The sequence below is a fragment of the Geotrypetes seraphini genome, chromosome 12, assembly GCF_902459505.1.
Source record: "Geotrypetes seraphini chromosome 12, aGeoSer1.1, whole genome shotgun sequence".
Lineage (NCBI taxonomy): Eukaryota > Metazoa > Chordata > Amphibia > Gymnophiona > Dermophiidae > Geotrypetes > Geotrypetes seraphini.
The window spans coordinates 103,292,145-103,313,029 of record NC_047095.1 but is presented as its reverse complement, the minus strand read 5'-3'; the positions used below and the strand labels follow the sequence as shown (position 1 = coordinate 103,313,029).

General features: G+C 45.5%; 1 protein-coding gene across 1 annotated transcript in view; it reads right to left on the bottom strand.

Moving 5' to 3' along the window:
• Nucleotides 1-245: 245 nt before the first annotated feature.
• LOC117346201 (vomeronasal type-2 receptor 26-like) overlaps nt 246-20,885 on the bottom strand; it is a 165,931-nt gene continuing 145,291 nt past the window's right edge. Inside the window, exon 8 of the mRNA XM_033915603.1 lies at nt 246-1,141. Within this exon, the coding sequence (XP_033771494.1) occupies nt 246-1,141 (896 nt within the window). The remainder of the gene's footprint in view (nt 1,142-20,885) is intronic.

The window sequence follows — 20,885 nt, the reverse complement described above, 5'->3', positions numbered from 1 at the left end:
AAAAAGCTTTAATGCAGCTTCTGATTAATCATTTTCCCCATATTAAGGGCTCCTGTTACAAAGATGTGCTAGCGGTTTTATCGCACGCACTGGATTAGTGTGCACTAGCTGAAAATCTACCGCCTGCTCAAAAGGAGGTAGTAGTGGCTAGCGCACGCTATTCTGCACGTTAAGGCCCTAGCGCACCTTCGTAAAAGGAGCCCTAAGTGTGTGATAGCATTTAATGCTGTTTAGTAAAAGGGCACCTATATTTTTCTTAGGTCCTTCTTGTTGTTCCTTTCAGGCCTCAGCAGAATAATATAGCATTTAGGGAAAAAGATACAACCCAATAGTCCAGTGCTAGAGGCCAGAATAGCAAATATCTCTACTGCCACCATGTACTTACCTTTGGAGCTCAGGTATGTTGGGATGAAGGAGATCCAGACGCTGCAGAAGACCAGCATGCTGAAGGTGATATTCTTGGCCTCATTGAAACTGCCAGGTAGATTTCTTGCTAGGAAAGCTATGATGAAGCTGATACCAGCCAGAAATCCCAGGTAACCCAGAACACAGTAGAATGCAATTACTGACCCTTCATTACATTCAATTAGTATTATTCCAATTTCTGATTTCAAATTAAGAAATATAAATGGGGGAGCAGTAAACAACCAGGCAAGACACAGAATGATTTGAATAAAGGAACAGGAAAGGATGATACAGTTAGAGACCCTGGAACCCATCCATTTCCGGAGCTTGCTTCCTGGTTTGGCAGCTTGGAAGGCTGTGACCACAGTGATGGTTTTTGCCAGAATAGAGGAGAGAGCAATGGAGAAAGTGATCCCAAATAAAGTCTGTCTGAGAATGCAGATAACATCATCAGGATGCCCAATGAATAACAATGAAGAGAGGAAGCAAAACATGAGGGAGATGAGGAGAATGTAGCTGAGGTCCCTGTTGTTGGCTCTTACTATTGGAGTGTCTCTGTAATAAATAAAGATTCCCAAGATGACAGCAGTGATGAGAAAGAAGAGCATGCTGATGGAAGTTAAAGCAATCCCTAGATGCTCTTCAAAAGATAGGAAAGTTATCACTTTTGGGATGCAGGCATCTCTTTTCTTATTGGACCATTGATCATCCGGGCATGTTGTACAGGTGTCCATATCTGAGAAAGAATGAAAGATTAGGTTTCTTACCACTGCTAATCTTCCTTCTTGTATAGCTTCTCTGGATGCTGAACGGATGGGATCTTGTATCTCTTTTTTTTTTTGTTCAAACATTCTTTATTAGAATTTTCAAATCAAACATCAAACAAGAAAAACACAGCATATACAACAGAGCAAAAATAAAATATGCATACAAAGAAATTAAGCATTTTCAGCATTAAGATAGGATTGAAAAGTGGCCCACATACAATTGACAGACCTGAATCGAGAGGTAAAATAAGCATTCTCCAGTTCAAACTTATGGGTTAGAGAAACCAAATTCCACCAAGAGGCCACATGTAGATCATGATGAATTTTCCAGTTTCTAAGAATCATTTTCATGGCAAGAGCCATCAAAATATCAAATAAACTAGACTGATCCTTAGAAAGGGGAGAGACAAATACAGTGCTTCTTCAAAAGACAACAGCCACAGTGAGCTCCTCATCTATGGAGAAGATATGAGAAAAAATACTCCAAACAGAAGACCAAAAAGGTTGCAACTTAGAACATTCATAAATCATATGTACCAGAGTACCAGTTTCAGCAGCACAATGCCAACAAAAATCTGAAGATAAATGTCCAATACAGAATAATTTCCTTGGAGTCCAGAGAGCGCGATGATAAACAAAAAACAAGGACTGAGTCAGATTAGCAGACATCAATATTTTAAAAGTCCGAAGCCAAAAATCCTCCCATTGCACTGAAGTTAAATTACCCAACACATCCTTGTCCCAAACAGCATACAATGAATGAGGAGACCTAGCATCAAACTTATTAAGGTCCTTATATATACGAGAAGATAAATGGTGCTCCGTGCATAAAAGAGACATGTATTTATAGAGATCTGGGAGCTCAGTAGAAAAAGACAGCTTACTTTTAGTCAAACATTGTTGTAAATGCAGCCATTGATACGAGGCCAAATCAGCCAAATGAAATTGACCTTGTAGATCCTGAAATGTAAGCAAAGTTTGATTTCACAATTGAGACAGGAAGAATACCCCTTTAGCCAAGATGGCTAAAAAATGGGAGCAAGAACAATGCGAAAATTGGTGTTAAGCCAAATAGATTGATGGAGTGTATCGCGTATACGAGTCTGAAAAAATGAATCCAACTTGAAAAGAGCCTGAATAGTGCTCAACAAAATAGGATGGGTTTGAATCTTAGATGGTAAAATACAGCTAAGTAATGATTTAAAGGTAAATGGTAGAATCAAAATTCTCTCTATCCCCACCCAACGAGGAAACAGCAACTCATTACACGGTTGAAATCAATACCATCCGTGCCTCAGAAGAAAAGCCCAATGATAACGATAGAAGTTAGGGAAATTAACCCCTCCATGACACTTCGATCATTGAAGAGTGTGTCTCGACACTCGAGGCTTATCCTGCCACAAAAATCTATTGATCTTGGATTCCAACAACTTATAATACGCTACTTCAAACAAACACGGTAACATCATGGACGTGTGGTTTATAACAGTCTCCATTCTCCCCCACCAAGTAAGGAACAATGGAGACCATTTCCGTAATAGGCCTTCTACAGCAGTCAAAATCCTAGCTCTATTCAGGGACAGACTAGAATCAAAATTCATCGCGAATAAAATTCCTAAATATTTAACCGATGAACTAACCCAATTAAAAGAAAAATGAGAAACATCTTGTTGGAAGCAGTGAATATTCAAAGGCAAGATATCAGACTTTTCCCAGTTAATTTTATAGCTGTAAATAAGAGAAAAATCTGAAATAAGTCATCAAAGGGGGGACGGAATCGGACACATCAGAAATATATAAGACCATATCTTCCGCATATAGAGAAATCTTAACCTCCTGAGACTGAAATTTAATACCCTTAATCAGAGTAGACTGACGAATAGCCAGAGCAAGTGGTTTCAAAGCCAAATCGAAAAGGAGCGTGGATAAAAGACACCCTTGTCTAGTACCATTGGAAAAGAAAAAAAGAGCGAGACAAAACAGAATTAAGCCAAAGTCTAGCAGAGGGTTGAGAGTACAAAACACGTATCATATGAATAAAAGAAGAGGGAAATCCAAACCAATGGACAGCAAACAGATAGGGCCACTCGACCCTATCAAATGCCTTTTCCACATCCAGAAACAAGGCAGCCATAGGGTCTGTAGTCTGTTTAGCAGCTAAAAGCATATGGAATAAAAGACGACTATTAGAGCTAGAATATTGAGAAGAAAGGAAACCAGTTTGGTCAGGGTGAATAAGGTTAGATAAAACAGAAGATAATCGAACTACTAAAACCTTGGCATACAATTTGGCCTCCACATTTATCAAAGATATAGGGCGATAATTTTTGATCTCCATAGGATCCTGATCTGGCTTTGGAAACAGTACTATAAGCGCTTCAAGAAAAGTGGAGGAAGCATGCACATTATGCGAGATATGATCATATAATTTCAATAATCTAGGCAAAAGAAAAGAAGAAAACTTATGAAAAAAATTCTGCTGGGAAACCATCCCCCCAGGTGACTTACATGGTTTCAGTGATTTAAAAGCAACTTCCAATTCCTCCACAGTAATAGGAGCACTTAGACTAGCACCATCAACTTCCGACAAGGAAGGGATAGTCCAGCGAGAAAGTCTGATATCTTGCTGTCACCATGAGTATAGTCTGTAACATATAAGGAAGAATAAAAATCAACAAAAAGCGAACTAATATCTGCAATACTCGTGACCACCTTCCCCGATGGAGATCTAATTCCAGAAATTCTCTGAGCAATCCTTTGAGTTTTCAAATAAGATGCCAACCTTATTTCCACCAGCATAATATTTAGCTGACTTTTTAAATAAAAAGGACGCAGATTCTTCAGAGCAAATAGTATTATATCGATACTTCAAGCGCAATAGATCATAATAAACAAGAGGATCATTATTACAAGCATGCTGGTGTTCCAAATCTTTAATCTGAATATCTAACTCCTGTTTTAATTTAACATTAATCTTATGTTGTTTAGAGACGTGGAGGGGCATAAACAAAAAAAACGTCTAAGTCCCCTTTTGGCCTAAGTCCTTAAATGTTCAAAGCAGAAGCAGGGAAAGTGTCCATAACCAAAATAAACGTCCTTGTTTTGATTATGGCCTGCCTCTTCTAAACGCCCAGATCACCACTGCGTCTAAAAGTACACCCCCACGACATCTACACATTTTGCCCATAATGAACCAAAAAAACGCCTAAGCACCAAACTTCCAACAGAAGGGCTTTTAGGCGAAGGAGTAGCCAGTCCTTCGCCTAAAAGCTGGATTCTGTAACCGGTGTCTGTCAAAAACAACACCGGTTACAGAATCCCCCCTCCCACAACGATCCAGGCAGGAGGATGCCCATGTGCCTAAGGCCCCACCCACAGGAGGGGCCTAAGGCTCCCGAGCCTATTCTGATTGGCCCAGGTGCCTCAGGCCCCACCTGTGGGCGGGGTGTCTTTTGCCTGGGCCAATCCGGCCCCATTCAGAACCCGGCTGGTCTGGTACGGGGAAGGGGTGGGGGTAGGGAGTTGTGGAGTCGGCCGGGGGGTCGCGGGTCAGTCCGATCGGGGGATCTGGGGGGGCGGTAGTTAGGAGGAGGGGGTTGTGCCGAGGGCAAGAAGGCCTGGGATCCTTCCTGCCCATATTGTAATGGGGGTAGGAGGTAGGGGGTCACCGGGGCCAGGGGGGCTTGGGCTCCCTCCTGGCCCAATCCAGTAGGGGGGATCGTCGGGGCCAGGAGAGGGCTTGCCCCAATGTTGTATGTGTGTGTGGGGGGGTTATGTATCGCAGCAGGAGAGATGCCTCATCTCCCCTACCACGATGCCATCACTCCTCTACCCATGCTGCTGCAACCCGCGGCAGGAGAGATAGGGCATCTCTCCTGCTGTGGGTCGCGGCAGTTCAGGTAGAAGAGTGATGGCATCACGGTAGGGGAGATGAGGCATCTCTCCTGCCGTGATGCTTGCGGTGGGTAGGTTGCCAGGCCGCTGAACTGATGGCGCCAGCGGCCATCAGCTCAGCGGCCCCTTTTTCGGCACTTAGACCTGGTTTGACTTCGTCTAAGTCAAAAAGGTCTAAGTGCCGACTAGGCAACCTGTTAATGTTTTGGTTATACCTGTTGTACGCCTAGGTGTAGGTCGGCCCACCTCCCGCCCACTGCCCGCCCTTTCCCTTCCTCTAAACACACCTCTTTTCTCTCTGTGCATTTAGTGGCAGGGGAAAGGCCTAAGCTGTTTTTAGATACGTCTAAAAACCAGCTTTGGTTATGGGTATTTGGACGATCAGGCTTTTTGATTGTCCAAGTAGCCATTTAGGATACTTTTTAGACGTTTTTTTTTATTATTAACCCCATAGTTATTAATGAAACCTTGAAGAGCATCCCATTGTATACTCACTGAAGTGGAAACATCATCATTGAGAATAAAAAATTCAACCAAAAAAGCTTCGACTTCAGTGATAAAGGTATCATCCATGAGAAGGGATGTGTTAAATCGCCATCGGGAATGTGCAGTAGAAGTAAAGTCTTCGGTCAAAACCACACTAACAGCAGCATGATCAGAAACTAAAATAGTATGAATCTGAGTAGATACCACCTGAGAAATTAACTGTTTAGAAAGCAAAAAAATAATCTATACGAGAATAAGATGAATGGGGAGCAGAAAAACAAGTATATTCCTTTCCAGTGGGGTTCAACAAACACCACGGATCAGTTAATCCAAGTTCATCCATAATAAAGCACAGGGTAGAACGAGATGTGGACGAAGAAACTTTACGAAAAGAGGACCGATCTAAAAGGGAGTCCAGGCAAAGATTAAAATCTCCACCGACTAATAAAGGCACCGTACTAACAAGATCTTAAAAAATCCAGGATCATCCCAGTTAGGGACATAGATAGAGAGAACATCGAATAGAGCACCATTATGTGATAACTGACCCACACCCATCTACCATTTACATCTGATTTATGCTATAATACAGTAAAAGTTGCACGCTTATGTATTAAAACTGCAACACCACCATGCTTCCCTACAGCAGGTGCAAAAAAGCATTGTTCCACCCAATCAGTTTGTAGTTTCAGGGATTCTGCATGGCTCAAATGGGTTTCCTGCAAACAAACAATCGTAGGTTTCAAAGATTTTAAATAAGTCAGAATCTTTTTCCTCTTTACAACATTATTTAGGCCATTGACATTTAGAGAAACACAGTGACAATCGGAACTTAGCATAAGAAAAAATAAAATAAAAGAATATAGAAAATGCTTAAAAACTATAGAGGAATGCTCTGAAGTATCGCTGAAAAAACAGCCCAACCAAGAAACTGAACATCAAGAAAACTAACACACAAAGGGCAACAAAAAAAGCTCCAAAGAGCATAAGGCAATCACTTCTGTGGGGTGAATAACAGGCAAGGAGATGGGTTCACAAGACTCCCATGCAGAGATTTATGATATAAAAACAAAAATCATGCACCAATGAGCAAAGGAAAAGAAAATACTGATAATATAACTAGTACCCAACTATGAGCAATAACCACTAACATTCAAAACACAGTCAAATAGCAAGCTGTGACCAAGAGAAGGCAGATACAGCATTCAAGGAGGATGAGAAGATTGAACGTCCATATCAGAAAGACCCTGATGCTGAAGATAGGCTTGAAGATCCTCGGGTGAATCAAAGTTCTTTGTCACATTATTTAAAGTGACCCGCATCCATGCAGGATAATACAACCCATACTGCACATTTTTCAATTCGGGATGGAAAGCCAAAAACTGTTTCCTTTGAAAGTCATAGCTTTCGCAAAATCCGGCAGGATCAGAATCTTAGAGTCCTTCCATTTCAGTGGAGCTTTAGCTTTAACAGCATTCAATATCACTAGCACTTGAGGGTAGCGCAGAAGCTTCAATAGCATAGGCCTCGGATAAGGCAATGATGAAGAAGACCTCCCTGCTGGCACCCGAAGGACACACTCAATTTCCATCGGCGGGGCAAAATGTAGATGTAGCAATTCTGGAAGAAATTTGCCACAAAACCCCACAGGATCATTCACCTCTGCTGTCTCCGGTAGGTCGAGAATTCATAAATTATTCCTGCGACTCCTGTTAGATAAATCTTCATAGTCATGTTGGAGTTTCAGAATCATTTTTGCATGAGCGTCATATGTTTTTGACTTTATCTCAAGCACTGCCGTGCGAGAATCCAGACTCTCAAACTTTTGGCAAAGCGTAGACAATTGCTCCGATTGAGAGTTCACACTAGAGAGTTGTGCGGGGACAGAAATCCCACCCGTCCCCGCCAAAATCCCACCCGTTCCCGTGAGGAATCCCATCCGTCCCCACCCATCCCCGTGAGGAATCCCATCCGTCCCCACCCGTCCCCGTGAGGAATCCCCTCCATCCCCACCCGTTTCCGTTAGGAATCCCCTCCGTTCCCACCCATCCCCGTGAAGAATCCCCTCCGTCCCCATCCTTCCCTATAAACTTCAGAAATAGTTATTTTATTTAATTATGCTACTAAATTAAAGGCTCTGGTAGAGACCCATTTATAAATAAGCAAAGAGACTTTATTAATTTGGAAATATTAATTGGGAAGAATACATATTTTGTAAATGGGTTTCTACCAGAACCTCTAATGTAAATATGAAATATAAATACTCAGCTGATGAGAAGAACCCACAAGCTGTCAGCTGAGGACTTCCTTTGCAGTTGGCTGGGGGTCCCTTTTGCCAAGCTTGGCAGGCAGCAGTTGCGTCCCTGAGTCACAGATGCTAGCACCTCAGTGGCTCATGGATGCTGCCAGCGACTGCTGCGCTTGGTGGAGGGGAGTTCTGGCCATCTCTTGAGGAGGTCCTCTGCTGGTGGTGCTTGGGGATCCCCACCAGTCACAGCAAGGGTCAGCAAGTACTTCAACACTATAGAAATAAAACCAGAAATGCATTTCCTTTTCTTTTGAACACAAAACAAAGACATCTGCCATATACATTTCCCAAAGCTAACATATTTTAGTCAATAAATTCTGTTTTTTACCTTTGTTGTCTGGAGACTTATTTTTCCATAAAGTTGGTCCCAGTTTCTTTTTTCCGCTTTCCCATCTTCTGTAAATTCTTCTGTTGCTGTCCATTGGTTCCCCCTACCATGGTCCAGCATTTATCTCTTTCTCATCTTTCATGCCTGCCCACCAGCCCCATGCCCAACATTTCTCCTTCTATCACCCCCTCTCCAGCACCATGCCACATCTCTCCCTCCATTCCCTTCACCACTGTCCAACATTCCTCCCTCTTGCATCCCTTTCAATCTATCCCATTGTTCTCTTGCCACATTTCTCACTCTCATCTTTTTCTTCCCTATCATATTCTGTACCTCCCTCCCTACGACCAAAAATTCTCCTCTTTCTTCCATTTGCCGTGTGTACACAACCATCTCTCTTTCCCGCTCATTGACACACCCACACCCAATCCTCCCTTTCTATTCCCTCCCCCACCTCAGCATCTCTTTCCCTCCCTTCCTCTCTCCCCAGTTCATGACTTCTGTGTCCAAAAATGCACTCCCTTCCACCACTTCATTCGAGTCCAGATGACAGCAGGGGTTGGAGGCAGCCTGCAGCACGCCATATGTAGCCGACCCAGAAGTCTTCCCCCAAAGTCAGAGCTGACATCGGAGAGAAGGATTTGCATCAGTCTGGCGGCAGCTGAGGTGTCAGGTGGGAGGGGGTAGATACTGGATGTAAGAGGTGAGAGGAGACAGACTGTAGATAGAAAGGGGGAGGGATCAGACACACTGGATGAAAGGGGAAAGATACAAGCTGGAATGCCTGGGGAGAGAGAAAAAGACAGATGATGGATGTAAAGAAAAGGAGAGGGGAGGAAGACATTGAATGTAAAGGAGGAGAGGGGGAGGATATGGATGGAAGGGAGGAAAGAGAAAGATGGGGCAGACACTGAATAGAAGGGGGAGAAAGAGAAATGAAGCAGATGCTGGGCTGAAAGGGGGGAAAGATGGGCAGATGCTGGATGGAAGGGGAAGAAAGAAGGGTGGATGATGGATGGATGACAGAGGGGGCAGAAAGAAGGAAGAGAGGAGATAGATCAGATGCTGGGCAGAAGCAGGAGACAGAGGGGCAGATGCTGGATGGAAAGAGGGGGAGGGGCAGATGCTGGATGGAAAGGGATCTCAGGTCAGCATCAGAATGGCCGTGCAAGTGTACATGGGTCCAAATGGTGCCACACACTGCTAGACCCCCCCCCAGTCCATTGTGCTTTCTAGAAGCCAGTATTGTGGTGCAGCCAGGTCCCTGCTAGATTTTCTCCCCCTAGAATGGGACAGACTATGCTTTTGCCGGCAGAGGCAGAGTGGTGAGCCTGCACGATGACCTCTAGTTAGTGAGCGTGAGCTAGGACCTAACACCACGGCACAGGTGTGGGGTTGGAGAGGGCAAAGGGGGTGGGGTGAGTAAAGAGGCTACAAAATACCAGTCTGTTTAAAATATGCCCGATTGGGCAGGAAGTGAATCGAATTGAAAATATTTTTCCCTGAATCGGGCAGCACTACTATGGATCACTCCTGCCCTCTGAAGAGACCACTGATGACGGGGTTGGGAGATAAGCTGATAAAGAGAGTAAGTGGGTTTTTTTGGTGTTTTTTTTTTAAACAAAACAGGAAACTGTTCAATTTCTCTGCCGTTTGTACTAAATTTTCACAGGAAAAATACCAGAAAGTGTCACACACGCTTTTCAGACAACAGATTCACAAGTAAAAAACATGTTTTGCTCCATTTAAAAATCACTTTGAAAAGTTAAAATTATCCCCCACAAAGGTAAAACAGGAACCTTTTGTTGAAAAAGGCATCTATTAGAGGCAAATTAGGGCCTGTGTGTCCGGCGTCGCGGCGGGAAACAGCCATGCTGAGCAGTGATCTTAGCATGTACACAGCTGAGAGCCTTGCTTGTTAATCCCGCCCCGCCGTGCCGCCGGACCAATCAGCAAGCAAAGCTTTCAGCTGTATACGTGCTGAGCTCATTGCTCAGCATTGCTGTTTCCGCCGCGATGCCGGACTTGTCTTGTACTTAAGCTGCATGCCTGCATTGCCAGAATTTAGATAGGCCTGTTTTCATCCCCGTGGGAGTCCCGTGGGCCAGGGGGGGAACCCACGGGATCCCCGCGGGACCTGCGGGATTCCCGCGATCCCCGTTCCCGTGCAGACCTCTAGTTCACACCAGCTTGCAAGTCTTTAAGTGCAGCATGAGTAATCTGAAGCATCTCCTTGATCTCAGCAAACTCTTCCTTCACGGCTACCGGCAAGGCTTGGCTCATCAAATCTTTAGCAGCCGACGTCTTTTGAGGCAAAGGTGGATCTTGTTTCGATCGTTTAGTAGACTGACCAGCCGCAAATTCCATGTCAATACGCTGCATTTTGGGCATAATCTAATTATACATTATGCACAGTAAAAACCAAAATAAAGAAAATCTCTAAAAGGAATAGTAATCCAAATGGTGCATGAAAAGTAGGCCCAACAGGAGCTCTTCTGAAACACGTCCTCGCACACTGGAAAACAGCCAATGTCGTTCCTCTACATAAAAAGGGTTGCAAGGCTGAGGCTGCGAACTATAGACCGGTAAGCCTCACCTCAATAGTGTGTAAACTCATGGAAACACTAGTTAAATATAAATTAGATACGATCCTGAACGAGGGAAATCTCCGGGATCCCAGCCAACATGGATTCACCAAGGGTAGGTCATGCCAGTCCAATCTAATCAGCTTCTTTGACTGGGTAACAAGAAGACTGGACTCAGGAGAGTCCTTGGACGTCGTGTACCTGGACTTCAGCAAAGCGTTTGACAGCGTCCCACACCGCAGGCTGCTGAACAAGATGAAATCGATGGGATTAGGAGAGACTCTAACTGCATGGGTTAAAGATTGGCTTAGTGGCAGACTTCAGAGGGTGGTGGTTAACGGTACCTTCTCTAAAATGTCAGAGGTGACTAGCGGAGTGCCACAGGGTTCAGTCCTGGGCCCACTCCTCTTCAACATATTCATTGGGGATCTAACTCAAGGGCTTCAAGGCAAGGTAACCTTATTCGCTGATGACGCCAAACTATGCAATATAGTAAACGGCTATAATCTACAGGATGCTATGGAGCAAGACCTGCGTACTTTAGAAAAATGGTCCTTGATCTGGCAGCTTGGCTTCAACGCCAAGAAATGTAAGGTCATGCATCTCGGTAACAGAAATCCTTGCAGAACCTACACCCTGAATGGAGAAACTTTAACAAGGACTACAGAAGAACGAGACTTGGGAGTGATCATCAGTGCTGACATGAAGGCAGCCACTCAGGTGGAGAAGGCTTCATCTAAAGCACGGCAGATGATAGGTTGTATCAAGAGAAGCTTCGTCAACAGGAAACCTGAAGTCATGATGCCATTGTACAGAGCCATGGTGAGACCTCATCTGGAATACTGTGTGCAATTCTGGAGGCCACATTACCGTAAGGATGTGCTCAGAATTGAATCGGTTCAGCGGATGGCCACCAGGTTGGTCTCGGGGCTAAAGGGTCTCCCGTACGAAGAAAGATTGAGCAAATTGCAGCTCTACACTCTCGAAGAGCGTAGGGAGAGGGGAGACATGATTGAGACTTTTAAGTACATCACGGGACGGGTCGAGGTGGAAGAGGATATCTTTCTTCTCAAGGGACCCTCGACCACAAGAGGACATCCGCTCAAACTCAAGGGAGGGAAGTTTCGTGGAGACGCCAGGAAGTACTTCTTCACGGAGAGAGTGATTGAGCATTGGAACAAGCTTCCAGTGCAGGTGGTCGAGGCACGCAGCATCCCAGACTTCAAGAACAAATGGGATACCTATGTGGGATCCCTACGAGGTCATGCCAAGGGATAGGGTCACTAGGACTTGAATTGGCGGGTCAGTAGAATGACAGTACAATTATTGTACTTTAGGGGTCAGTAGACTTAAGAGGGTGGGTAAATGGTGTGGGCAGACTTGATGGGCTATGGCCCTTATCTGCCGTCATCTTTCTATGTTTCTATGTTTCTATACTCAGCTAAACAGCGCCCCCCGGGATCTTGTATCTCTATTAGCTTCAGCCTCAGGGCAACTAAAAGATAATAATAATAATAATAATAACAGTTTATATACCGCAGTACCGTGAAGTTCTATGTGATTTACAAAAGATTAAGCAAAGGTACAAATTGATTGACTTTAAGAGGGGTGGAAGAAAGAGAATTAATAGGACAGGAAATCCATTGTTGAGGAGAAAGTGATCAATAGGACAAGTTAATCGCTATTGAGGGGAGAGAGATGAGTGGATCAGTTGTCTAGATGCTTTAGGAACAGGTGTGTTTTTAGATGTTTCCTAAATTCCTCATAAGTAGTGGGCGAAAGCAATTGTTCTAGGTCTTTACCCCATGATGCTGCTTGGAGTGAGAGAAGGTGTTCATGGTGTTTTTTCAGTTTGCAACCTTTCACTGGGGAGGAAACGAAGTTGGAATGTGAGCTTCTCTTGTGTCTGTTGGCTGAGAAGGAGAAAAGGTCAGTTATGTATTTAGGGGCAAGTCTGTGTAGTGCTTTAAAACAGAAGCAGGCAAATTTAAACTTTACGCGTGCCTCCATCGGCAGCCAATGCAGCTGCCGGTAGTAGGGTGTCACGTGGTCAAATTTCTTTAGCCCCAAGATCAGTCTGACTGCTGCATTTTGCATCAATTGTAAACGTCGCATATTCTTCTGGGAAATTGCTAAATAGTCGATGTTACAGTAGTCAAGTAGACTTAGTACTTAGTATCGAAATAAGCTTTAATGGATCTAAGTTTCCAAAGAGTAAAGAATCCCTTTCTGATTAAGGAGTCCACCTGGTCTTTCATGGTTAGGCATTGATCCAGAGTTACACCTAGTATCTTTATGGTGGGCTGGATAGGGTAACTAAGTTTATTGATACACAGTGGTGTTTTGGTGTCAAGCGGATGTGGTGAAGCAACGAAGAAAATCGTTTTTTCTGAATTAAGTTTGAGCCTAAAGTTTGTCATCCATTGCTCCATCACATTTATGGCTTCTGAAGCTTTGGGAATAGTTTCAGAGACAGAATTAGCGAATGGGATGATAATCGTAAAGTCATCTGCATAACTAAATAGTTTTATCCCCAGCTGGGTTAGCTGCGTGCCCAGTGAGGACATGTAGACGTTGAAAAGCAATGGGGATAGTGGAGACCCTTGGGGCACACCGGATGGATTGCTCCAGGTATTGGAAAGCTCATAATTAAAATGTACCTGATAGGTGCAGCAAACAACTAGTAAAGGAACAAGCTACTTTAGATACCTTTTTAAATGAGTAAAGGTGCTCAGAATCCAAGATGGAGTAAAAAAAACTTCAATTTGGGGTACAAACCCCTAAAAGGCGTTTTTTATAGAATCAATCATTGCACCATTTTGAGTAAAAAGGTAATAGAGAGTGCTTGTTGAAAAACACTCAAAAATTAAATGTCCAATAAAGTGAATATTCTTCAACTACTATATAAATTCAAAGAGTTTGAGTTCAAAAAAATTAAGAACTTATCTAAGTGGGTTCAGATAGCGTTGACCCAGCGAGGTTCTGACGCGTTTCGCCAATCCTGGCTGCTTCAGAGAACCTGCTACACTGCTAGTGAACTGTTGCTTAAATAGTCCAAAGTTAAAGGTGCTTCTTATATAAGAAGCATCCAATCCATCCATGAGCTTTCTTATATAAGAAGCACCTTTAACTTTGGACTATTTAAGCAACAGTTCACTAGCAGTGTAGCAGGTTCTCTGAAGCAGCCAGGATTGGTGAAACGCGTCAGAACCTCGCCGGGTCAATGCTATCTGAACCCACTTAGATAAGTTCTTAATTTTTTTGAACTCAAACTCTTTGAATTTATATAGTAGTTGAAGAATATTCACTTTGTTGGACATATAAAGGACATTTAATTTTTGAGTGTTTTTCAACAAGCACTCTCTATTACCTTTTTACTCAAAATGGTGCAATGATTGATTCTATAAAAAACACCTTTTAGGGGTTTGTACCCCAAATTGAAGTTTTTTTACTCCATCTTGGATTCTGAGCACCTTTACTCGTTTAAAAAGGTATCTAAAGTAGCTTGTTCCTTTACTAGTTGTTTGCCTATCCAGAGTTTTTGGGAACAACCCTTTTTCTGAAATTCTCCCCAGTTGTGTATATTGGGCCTGATAGGTGCAGGACATAAGGAAGCCACGGAACCAGTTCAGCACCTCATCCCTGATACTAATGGCGTCTAGGCATTGCAGCAGTTTCCCGTGGTCTACTAGATCAAAGGCTGAACTCATATTGAATTGCATAACCAGGGCATTAAGGCCCTTGCTAAACAGTAGGCGCAGATTGTCTAAGATAGCCGCAATTACTGTCCCCGTACTGAATAACGGTCTAAAACCGGATTGAGTTTCATGTAGGAGAGAAAATTGATTAAGATAATCCATCAGTTGGGTGTGTACCAATCCCTCCATGATTTTTACAATAAACGGAATAAATACAATACAATAAAAGATCCCTCCCCTTTGGGCTACCTGCCCGGGAGCTTCCTGTCTTGCTTCAGTTAGTAGAAAAGCCATGTAGACCTATGACAACAGGAAACAGAAGAAAAGAGAGAGAGGGTACGGGAACTCTCGCTATCAGTTAAAATCTGCTCAATATCGTATTATACCAAAAACTACGGCCAACAATGACCAACTGGAAACAAACAGAGAATACAAACATCATAAACTGCAAAACCCAGGAAAATCCTAGAACAGGGACACAGCCTGAAGATCAGAAGGGGCACACCCCCAGGGAACCCCCAGCAACTCTTAAACCCAACAAAGGGGAATACACATGAAATTTTTTTAATGTAGTGAGACTAGTCAAAGACAGAAATACAGCTTACCAGGTACTGAAGAGGTGACCTGTGAATCGGACAAAAAAACAGATGGGCGGGTGTTCAGCATCCAGAGAAGCTATACAAGAAGGAAGATTAGCAGAGGTAAGAAACCTAATCTTTCATTCTTGTACAAGCTCTCTTGATTCTGAATGGATGGGATGTATCAAAACCATCCTAAAACTCAAGGGGGGCCCAATGAGCCCGCCACAAGAACAGAAATGCTAAACACCGTATCTCCCATAGCCACCACATCAAGCTTGGAAAACCTGCAAAAGGTATGAAGGGAAGTCCACGGGGCCTCCCGACAAGTCTCCACAGGCGAGACCGTGTGAGATTCAACCCACGAGGAAGCCATTCCTCAGGAGGGTGGACCTCTACCTCAAGGGGAGTCTTCTTTTTTACCGCCCCTTAGGCCATGAATTAGCCGCTCGCATCCACGTGAAAGAGAAGTCTTGGAAGTAGGCCGACCCCGACGCGTGGGGCCCGCCAGGACAAACAGATGGGCTGACAAATGTAAGTTGATAGTGGCTAAAAGGTGTCTCAAAAAACGATGCCAGATAGCCAGAGACCACAGAACATGGACCCGAAACATGGAACCCGAAGAAACAAAAGGCTGGCAACCGAACTCCCTGGTTTATGGGGAAAGAAGAAACCACTTTCGGGAAAAGAAGGCACAGTCCTCAAAATCACCACTGACTCCATGATGTGTAGAAAAGGATCTCTGCATGACAAAGCTGGAAGTACTGACACTCGCTGTGCAGAAGTGACCACCACCAGGAAGATGGTCTTAATGGTAAGATCTTTCAGAGAGATGTCATCCAGGGCTCAGGGAGCGTAGGACCAAATTCAGGCTCCACGATGGCAAGGCTGTCGTAATGGAGGCCCCAGCCTCCCTTTCCCCCGCAATAACTGGACAACAGTTGGGTGAGAAGCTAGAGAACCCCTGAATGAAGAGGGACCCAAACAAGAGAGGCCCGCAAACTGAACAAATAGAGAGAAGACTGCCTGCAGGAAGTCCAGAACCGGAGCCATTGACGGAACCCAAAGGGTCCAACCGGAGCCCTGCACACCAAGCCAAAAAACCCCCAGGCGTTCGCGTAAGCCGAGACCGGCAACTTCTGCTTGTATTACAGAAGCGTGGCATTAACTGCAGAGGACTAACCCGTGGCTGTCAAGGCTGACCACTCAAGCGCCAGGCCGCAGGACCAAAGCGGTCTGGATCTTGAAGTGCAAAGTGACCCTATTTGAGGAACCGCCAATGGCGAGGAAGACGCAGACCACTCCCAGAGCTCAACCTCACAAGGTCTGTGTACCAATGTCGTCTGGGCCAGTCCGAAGCCACAAGGATCACCGTGCCCGTGTATGAGGATACCCAGGGCAAAACACACCCTATTATGGACCACGTAAGCAGGATGCACAGAAGGACTCCTGTGGGCCAAGGTTGAACCAGACCGTCAAGTCTGACGACGCCCACCTCACATCGATGGCTGAAGAATCTGTCCGCCTTCCTGTTCAGCTAGGGATTCTTCATGCCCCCTGACAGCAGACATAGGCAACAGCCGCCGCATTGGCTGAGAACAGACAAAAGTCAACCACCACAGCACACTGCTGCGCGCCACTGCCAACCCAGGTAGCAGCATCCCCAGTGCAGCTCTTAGGGGATTCCACCTTTACAGAAGACGCAGGTGAGCTCTCACCCATGGATGATGTCCATGGTTGCCACCATGAGACCCAACACCTGCAGGTACCACCAAGCCAGCGGAGCCGGCACCGCCAACATGTCCCGAATCACACTCTGGAGGTCCAGAATTCGGGATTCTGAAAGAAACGCCTGGTTCAGCCCCATGTTGAACCGGATACCCAGGTACTCCAATACCTTGGTTGACACGAGGCAACCTTCTTCAGGTAGATCACCCATCCGAAACTTTCCAGCCAAGACACCACTCGGCGAACTGCCAAGCAGCCCTGCTCCCACCAGGGAGCTCTGATCAGCCAGTGAGGAATGGATGCACTAACACACCCAGTGATCGCAGAAAGACAGCCACCACCACCATGAACTAGGTGCCGATGCCAAACCGAAAGGGAGCACAGCCAACTGGAAATGCCTCCCTAGAACACGAAACCGCAGGAACCTCCAATGTTCTGGGAAAATCAGGATGTATAGATACACTTCCGTGAGATCCAAGGAAGCCAAAAACTCCACGGGTGCCACCGCTGTAAACACAGCACGCACCGATACCATGCGGAAACATTGAACACGCAAGAATGCATGCACCTTCATGAGGTCCAGAATTGGTCTGCAATCGACGGAGTTCTCCTTTGGCTCGATGAAGTAAATTGAATATCTCCAGAGCCCAAGTCACCCTGTGGAACCAGCTCTATAGCTGCCAGATCCAGCAACCGGTGCACCCAGTCTGGATTGCCCTTTGGAGAGGACATGAAGAAGACTTCTGCCGGCTGGAAGAAAGGCAGTCGAAGATCTTCCCTGAGTACCTCCAGAACCCACTGGGCTGAGGTTATCTTCAGCCATTCAAGAAGGAAGGCTGATAGCCGATCTGGGGAGGCCTCACCAGAGCCCTGGCATCATAATTCTCTTTTGGAAGGCACCAAAGGTCGAGAGTTGGGAGTCTGTGGGTGTACTGTACCTCCAAGCGAGGCCTGTTGGAGGCTCCGAAATGCCGTCCCGCCACAGAGGGTCTGGCGTACTGCGAGGTACTCCTGAAATGATGAAAATTCAGCTGTCCCGGCCCCTGGGCAGCCAAGAACCAGGGCCAGGAAGCACCTGAGGCTAACGAACCTGCACACTTGCCATAAGGTCATCCAAACCCTGGCTAAATAAGAGCAAACCTTTGAATGGCAGCTTGCCCAGAGCAGCCTTGAATGAAGAATCCCCCAACCACTGGTGAAGTCATAACAATCTCCTAGCAGAAACTGAATAAGCTTCCAACGTAGCGAAAACTGTTAAAATATGATAGAGGTTTAGTTTGACATACCCGGACCACAAAGAAAGTGGCCGCTGCAATTCGCACCCCTGTCGCAGCAGAATCAAAAAGGCGCTTCAAGACAAAATCCAGCCTATGGTCCTAGACATCCAGCAGGACCACCCCTCCATACGAGGGCAAGGAGGTACGTTTGGGGACCTGAGCCATCGCCGAATCCACCCACGGCGGGATTATGCGCATGGAAAATTCCGAAGCCATGGGATACAATTTAGTCATAACCCTAGCATACTTCAGGGGACCCTCAAGGGCACCCCAACCTCCAAGAGCATTTTGCCGACTCCTCATGATCTGGAAATGCAGCAGAAAATGGGCATGTAGAACACATGATCGAACACTCTGCTTGAACTGCAGTCGGAATCAAGTCCCAATGTCCGCAGGGATTCAGAGATAAAATCAGGGAGGCAACTGGACTTAGCCTGTGCACCATCTGATACTCTCCCACATCGTGAGAATCAGTGTTCTAAGAATCCCCAAGATCCGCTAGGCTAGTCACGCAGCGGGACCCGCCGAATCACCGTTCGACAGAAACGGCTTAGAAAGAGATACAGGTACCACGACAATAGCGGGAAGTTGCTGCTGACATTCAGGCATACCAGCAAGGATCAGAATGACATGCTGGAATCCAAAGGCTGTACAGACTGCTGTACCGCAGTCTGAAAGGGAGACACAGGCATAGCCCGCTTTCTCATGAAGGCCTGAGACAACATATCCACAATTTTCAGCTGAAAATAGCCCTTGGCAGCCTGAGCTGATCAGCGGGACTCAGATTTGAAATTTTCTGAAGATCCGGGCACAGAAGACAAAGCAGGCGCTGAGGACACACAACCAAGCAGACACTGAGGGCACAACCAGGCAAACACAGAAGACACAACAGGCACAGAAGACATCCACAAGAGACCAGCAATGGAAGCAGCAGACTGAAGCAGGATGAGCTACCCAGTTTTCTGCACCATCTGCCATATGTATAACTACCTCCCTTCTGGGAGTTGGTCTTACGTATGCGCTCGATGCAGAGAAATGGAAAGCCTGAAGAAGCAAGTCAGACTCCTGGAGGACAGAATACTGGAAGTGGAGGCATGTCAAGTAGTGGAGGAGGAATGCAGAGATGCAGAGATCATCAAAACGGAGGATACAATCAAGGAAAAAGTCCAAGAACTGGAGAACTTCACAGAAGAGGAATACAGGGAGGCCGTGGAAAGACACCAGCAACAGTGGAACTGCAGGGATATGCCTACAGAGAGTGTGGACCACCAGACAGACAGCCACCAGGAGGAAATGGGGGACACAGCAGCAAGATCTGGAAACAGCTGCTGTGTCCCCCAGGAACACACAAGAAGATGAACGCCAGGATGAGAGGAGATGCATAGGAATGAAGGACACGGACCTATGGTTAGAGAGATGGACACACACCAGTGACACGGACTTGCGGCTGGAGAATCAAAAGAAGATAAAGAGGACAGCAATCATCATGGGAGACTCTATCATCAGACAAGTTGACAGCCACATAGTGGAAGGAAGACTGGATCGACTGGTGACCTGCCTACCAGGAGCCAAGGTAGAAGACATAGTGAGCCGCATTGACAGGATCATCGACAGTGTGGGAGAAGAAGATACAGCGGGTAGTGATCCATGTGGGGATGAACAACGTGAGCAACAGGAACTACAACAGAGAAGTACTGAAGGACCAGTTCCGTATGCTAGAAAGAAAGCTGAAGACCAGAACGAAGAGGGTAGCATTCTCGGAGATCCTGCCGGTACCCAGGGCAGATGAGAAGAGACAGATGGAGCTGCATGCAGTGAATGTGTGGATGTGGCACTGCTGTGAGGAAGAAGGATTCCACTTCATGCGCAACTGAACGACATTCTGGGGGAAGAGAAAGCTATTCAGGAAGGATGGACTCCACCTCAGCAGAGACAGAATGAGGCTACTTGCAAGCAACATCAAGAGAGAAGTTGAGAAGTTTTTAAACTAGGAAGAAGGGGAAAGCCGACAGTCGACCGAGAAAAGAGTTGATGGTTTGGGATCCAGTATACCCAGAGGATACCGTGCAGGAAGATGGAGGAGAAGACTCACCGGATCGCAGACAAGAAAAACCAAAAGGGAAGGACACGCAAGAAGGGACCAGTTTGCAAACTCAAGTGTATGTACATGAATGCAAGGAGCCTTAGAAATAAGATGGGTGAATTAGAAGTTGTGGCACAAAATGATAATGTTGACATCATTGGCATTCCAGAAACATGGTGGACTGATGAAAATGTCTGGGACATGGTGCTACCGGGATACACACTATACCGCAGAGACAGAGTGACTCAAAAAGGAGGAGGCATCACCATATATGTCAAAGAGGGACTTGAATCTACTGAAGGGAACATGCAACAACATTCGGATAAGTTAAAGTCTTTATGGGTCAAAATTTTGGGAACAAATGGACCGGAAATAAGGATAGGCATCTACTATCGACCCCCAGGGCAGTCCAAAGAAATTGATGGAGAAATGACAATGAGATTAAATGCAACTGCAAGAGAGGAAATGCAATTATCATGGGCGACTTCAACTATACGGGGATAAAATGGAACCTAGGCACCTCCGGCTGTGCTAGAGAGACCAAGTTCCTGGAAACTGTAGGCGATTGCTTCTTGGAACAACTTGTCAAGGAAAATACAAGAGGAAATATAATTCTGGACCTAATTCTAAATGGACTGTGAGGACCGGCACAAGATGTAGAAGTAGAAGGGACACTGTGAAACAGCGATCACAATACGATCCGCTTCAACCTGGAAATAGGGGCAAATCATTGGTCCAGAATGACAGC